Here is a 5,747-nt window from a genome sequence, read left to right as displayed (position 1 = left end):
CATGAAAAGTATTAAGTTTAATTACTCTAACCAATTTGTCACATGCATGTTAAATGCTGTAAAAACAAACAAAAGCTAAAATATAACCGTTGTCGTTGCAGTGAAATAAAATACGGCCATCAGCCATTTAGCCCATACTTATGATAAGCGCCCTAATCTGAAAGATCTCTTTTCATAAGACAGCCTTCCCTAAGATGCCACCCACTGCATCGGAAGTCCAGCTTTCTTGTCGCACTGCAGCCTGGCTACCCCCTGGTTCATTTCATTAAGTATTAAGACCAAGAGTATGGACACTCGGAAGAGAAGACGAAACCGCCTCATCGCGGCAGTTTGCTTGACACTCCTTCTGCTAATAATCCTCGCTATTTGCTTGGGCATTATATTTAGAAGTGAGAATGGAGCCTCATCAAGCGAAGTTTTAAAAACCACCATTATTTCCCGATGCGAAACTTACTTACAAAATAACGATCCAGGTTCAAGGTAAGTCCGGAGAGTTTGGAAGTTTTGTATGTGTCGTATTATTTTTAAAACACTAAGTACTCTCAAATGTTTATAAGTATGACTAAGTTGTATTAAGGTGATTGTTATAAAGTGACTACGGAAGATATATATTTTAATTCATAATTATGGATAAGGGACCATTTGTAGAATTGTAAAAACTTAATGTTAAGACAATGAAAAAAAGAAAAACAGTTTTACCTCTTATTCAGTTCTTTGGTGGTAATTCTTAAGAAGCAGATAACAATAATATCAATGCTGTTAAAACTGAAAACATTTCTATCCGTTTACTTATTTCTGAGACTAATGAATTTAACCAGATACCACGAATGCAGTGACCAGACTGTACGGACTTTTGAACTTATACTTTTAACTTTCCGGTCACGACGACACATTTGGGGAAAGAGGTTGCATATCATCAGACGTGCATTATCTAAGTTTTATGCCAATATTATCACAAGGAAAAGTTAATTGTCTGCTAAATGAACATTTCCCATGGCAAACCCACGTTACGGGGAAGTCAGTAGCATACGCCCCCGGCCCTATCATGGCAAGGTGACACTTGATCGAGTGCCCCTTTTGATAACAGGCTATCATGCAAAATTCGCAATGTTTTTCCAAGAATCCCCAGACCGCGTCGGCAAATTTTACCACTCCTCCTTCGGCTGCCCCTGCTGTGAGACCCCTGATCTGCAGGCTGTTGCTGTGCTATTTTTTACACGTGATGTTTATGCTTTAGGAGAACCGCTGTGTTTTCGCGAAGATTTGTGAAATCGCTTTAATAGCTTTCGAAAAAAATATGAGTTAATATTTTTTCCTGCATAGTGCAACAGCTTGCTCACACCTCCTCCGTTTTGGAAGAGGAACCGCTTTAAAGTACACTTTCCTTTTTTCAGTGAGAGCATCTGCAACACTCTGTGGATGACGTTCACAAAAGCCTTTGTGGGTCAGGACCCGTGCGCCGTGCCCCCGGAGGCTTACAACCAACTGTTCCAGGCCATTAACAATTATCCCTCCTGCAACAGGGTATTGTATTGTTTTCAATTTTGGATATTGGTTTGGGTCTGAGGGGCGGCATGGTGGTGCTGTGGTTAGCACTGTTGTAACACCCAGGCTCAAGGGTGAGGCAACACCCTCAGCTCAAGGAACAGTTGAACATTAATTGTTGATAAATTTAATCAAGTAGCATCCTTGCTCCAATATAATGACAATAAAGGCGTTCTATTCAATTCTATTCTATTCCTGGGTTCGAGTCTCCGCCTGGGTCACATGTGTGCGGTGTTTGCATGTTCTCCCCATGTCGTCGTGGGGTTTCCTCCGGGTACTCCGGTTTCCCCCCACAGTCCAAAAACATGCTGAGGCTAATTGGAGTTGCTAAATTGCCCGTAGGTGTGCATGCGTGCGTGAATGGTATGTGAGTGTGCCCTGTGATGGGCTGACCCCCCATCCTGGGTTGTTCCCTGCCTCATGCCCATTCCTTCCGGGACAGGCTCCGGACCCCCCGCGACCCAGTAGGATAAGCATCTTGTAAAATGGATGGATGGATGGTTTTGTTCTGTTTAGCAAAATATAGTTTGTCTTAAATCGAAATATTCTTTTAATCTAATCTTACATATTACGTCATTTATTATTATTATTATTGTTGTTGTTTACCTGAATTCACCTCTATCTCCAGTAGTTAAGTGGACATTTTTTGCCATTTTGATTTCTAGTGCCCATTGAAACAGCCTAATTTACTTAACCCACATATGATACCTTTCTGTAATCCTTAAGATGTCTACTTATCATATCAAACGGCAAAAATGAAATGTCTTCCTTATGGGGGCGTGATACAGGTCTATACACTCCCTGCACCCGTAAGGTAAAGTGGGATGCATTTCAGGTGAAGTGGGGCAGGTGGTTTGGTAATGTGGGACAGTGTGAATATTGGTTGTGTCCTGCCCCGCTCGTCCGACCCTCCCGTGTGCCACGCCCCCCCTCACCTAGCCCCGTGTGGAATCCCCGTATTTATCAGCTGTTTCTCCTTGTTGATTAGTCCTAGGTATTTAAGTCCGTTTAGGTACGTTTCCCCAGTCCGGTTATTAATGTTGTGTAATATTCGTCTTCTGGTTTATCCTGTTCTTCGTTGCTTTCCTGACTAAAGTCCTCGTTCACCTGACTTCTCGGCTTATGTGCTGTTTCTCCGCTCCGTGCTCAAGCGAAGGCGTGACGGGGCAATACGTCAATACTGAATATAGGTGCAATACGTCAATACTGAATATAGGTGCAATACGTCAATACTGAATATAGGTGCAATACATCAATACTGAATATAGGTGCAAAGGGTTTTGCGAGTTTAATAGACAAAACAGCTCAAGGAACAGTTGAACATTAATTGTTGATAAATTTAATCAAGTAGCATCCTTGCTCCAATATAATGACAATAAAGGTGTTCTATTCTATTGTATTCTATTCTATTCTATACGCTAAAACAATTGAGCAAATTCAAGTTGCCAATTTTTTCCCATTTCATAAATAAATATAATTATTTATATATTATATGTAAAGTTACTGAATATATTTAGGAGTTGGGACTCCATCCTGTGAAATATGTACTTACTCTCTTCTTGGAAGAGCCTATGAAATTGTCCCACATTACCTGAAACATAACTTTCCATAATTAGTTTGGTAAAGTGGGACAACTGAAAAATTAGTCTGCTTAAAAAAATAAATAGAACTTTGTCAATTTAAAGTAAATTTAATGCAGTAGTATATCATAGACATAATTACATAACAATTAGGTGCAATGCATTATTTATAAGAGATTTACAACCTTAACATTAATGCAGTCAAAAGCACACATCATTCACCTTAGACTGTGATTTTTGAGGGACGTTCCAGAGAAATACTTGCCTCGCCCTCAGCTGTGACCTCAGACCAATAAAATCATGTTTTTCGGATCATGTGCTTTCTAGACCAGCTCCCGATAACAACTATTCTAATTGGATCTACTTTAGCCGGGAAATAAACTTGTCAGAGCTTAACTGTCCCATATTACCTGATGTCCCACTATACATGAATTCACCCGCTATGATACTTTGGCTCAAAATTCCCTGAAGGACAATGATTAATATGTGAACATCCCTATGAATTAGAGCAGTGCATTGCAACCTTTTTTGAGCCATTGCACATTTTTACATTGAAAAAATCCCACGACAGACCGTCAACCAAAAATGTTACAAAATGAAACTCTGTAGCCTATCCATCCATCCATTTTCCAAACCGCTTATCCTATTGGGTCGCGGGGGGTCCGGAGCCTATCCCGGAATCAATGGGCACGAGGCAGGGAACAACCCAGGATGGGGGGCCAGCCCATCGCAGGGCACACTCACACACCATTCACTCACACACCTACGGGCAATTCAGCAACTCCAATTAGCCTCAGCATGTTTTTGGACTGTGGGGGGAAACTGGAGTACCCGGAGGAAACCCCACAACGACACGGGGAGAACATGCAAACTCCGCACACATGTGACCCAGGCGGAGACTCGAACCCGGGTCCCAGAGGTGTGAGGCGACAGTGCTAACCACTGCACCACCATGCCGCCCCCACTCTGTAGCCTAGTAATAAGAAAATAGTCTCTCAATTTATTTATACTCACCCAGTGTGAAACCTGAGCCTGTCTGGATGAACACGAAGCTGACATCCTGGCAGGAATTGATGACAGACAGACACACGAAGCTCTTCCTCAACAGCTCTCAGTCTCTCTCTGTTTTTAGTTTTTATATGAGTCAGGCTTGAAAAGCTGAGCTTGTACAGATATGTCGCGGAAAATGGGAGTAATGTTGAAATAGCTTTGTTTGTTTAGAATACATCACTATTACAGTACAAACACTCAACAGTGGCATATTATTTGCAAATAATGATTAATTTTCAAAAAAGTTTTTTAGACCAATTAAGTGAAATTGGGTAATTTCCCACGGTGCACCTTACAATCTCATAGCACACTAGTGTGGCGTGGCACAGTGGCTGAAAATCACACACATTGCTGATATGCTGTGTTCCATTTGAACTCGTAACTCAGAAATCTTGAGTTCCCAGTCACAAATTTCAACTGGAATGCCCCCTGAAATCGTAATTCTGACTCGTGAACTCGGAGGAATTGGCACAACCCCGAGCTCAGAATTCAAGATGGCTGCACACCTTATCAACAGAAGTTTAAACTGTAACTTTTTACTGTTTATTAACACTTATGTATTATTTCTGGCTCTTTAAATTGACCATACACAGTACTGTCCAAACACTGTTGCAGAAAGCAGGATTTCTTGCTTAGCCAAATAACTTGGATTTAAGGTAGCCTGGGCTTAATGTGAGTAAACAAAGTGACTTCCGCTTGGCACCAGCTTAGTTTACCAAATTTCTGCCCTGCTAGAGCTGCCCTGTTCAACTGCAAGTGAGGTGATTGTGAAGTGCGAAGGTCTGGTGGCACGTTCATTTTTGAAGTGGTTGGCTGCACAAGCTCACAGAAAGGGACCTGATAACTCATCATCAACATCATCAATGTTCCAGCATCAATATTACAGGAACGAAGTGTCACCAACTTCATAGTTGTGCCCTTGGTTTGCGAATGAGATGTTGGAGAAGCTGTTTTCCACATATATGTGTGGCAAAAACTAAGTGCTGTTGTGTTGTTCAGACTCTCTTCTGGAGCAAAACAAAAGCAATCAGTCATAAGTACACTCAAGAGAAGAAGTGCTTGGAGACACTGGAGGACACCCTGCTGGGAAATGTCATGGATGGGCTGACCTGGTGTGGGAAGAACAACAGTAATGGTATAGACCACTATCACTGCATCCTTTCATTAACTGTTATGTTGCAGCAAAGTCTTCCGCACTGGGACCTCCCTGCTTATTAGTGTTTCCTGTCCTCAGCAGCCCTCTGTGGCCTTTCTGAATACTTTGGCTATTTCCATGTGCTTTGATGCCGTAATGCTCTAGGAAGGAAAAATATGTGTTTTAAATATATGCGACTGTCTTTGTGTCCTGTGTTTGTTTCATCTTCAGAAATCTTCACCTCTGGGTGCCCTGCCTGGACAGAATGCACAATGAATCCAGTTCGGTCATTCTGGGACCGGTCCTCTGGCTTGGTAAGCTACCAGGACCGTGATGTGAACAATAGCCCTGTTGCTGCATTAGGACTGCTTTTAAACCAGTTGCACAATGGCTCGCCGATGGTTAGACCACATGTACTGATAATACTCTTTGGCCAT

The 5,747-nt window shown here is 42.0% G+C and overlaps 1 protein-coding gene across 1 annotated transcript in view; it reads left to right on the top strand.

The window, feature by feature from the left end:
- Window positions 1–137: 137 nt before the first annotated feature.
- LOC125739090 (ADP-ribosyl cyclase/cyclic ADP-ribose hydrolase 1-like) overlaps window positions 138–5,747 on the top strand; it is a 10,696-nt gene continuing 5,086 nt past the window's right edge. The window contains exons 1-4 of the mRNA XM_049008838.1: window positions 138–480; window positions 1,395–1,524; window positions 5,175–5,310; window positions 5,542–5,624. Of these exons, the coding sequence (XP_048864795.1) occupies window positions 287–480; window positions 1,395–1,524; window positions 5,175–5,310; window positions 5,542–5,624 (543 nt within the window). The 5' untranslated portion in view covers window positions 138–286. The remainder of the gene's footprint in view (window positions 481–1,394; window positions 1,525–5,174; window positions 5,311–5,541; window positions 5,625–5,747) is intronic.

Source organism: Brienomyrus brachyistius, chromosome 1 (genome assembly GCF_023856365.1).
Source record: "Brienomyrus brachyistius isolate T26 chromosome 1, BBRACH_0.4, whole genome shotgun sequence".
In the NCBI taxonomy this organism is placed as follows: domain Eukaryota; kingdom Metazoa; phylum Chordata; class Actinopteri; order Osteoglossiformes; family Mormyridae; genus Brienomyrus; species Brienomyrus brachyistius.
Note: the sequence above shows the minus strand (reverse complement) of the source record. Positions and strands in the feature narration are given on the sequence as shown.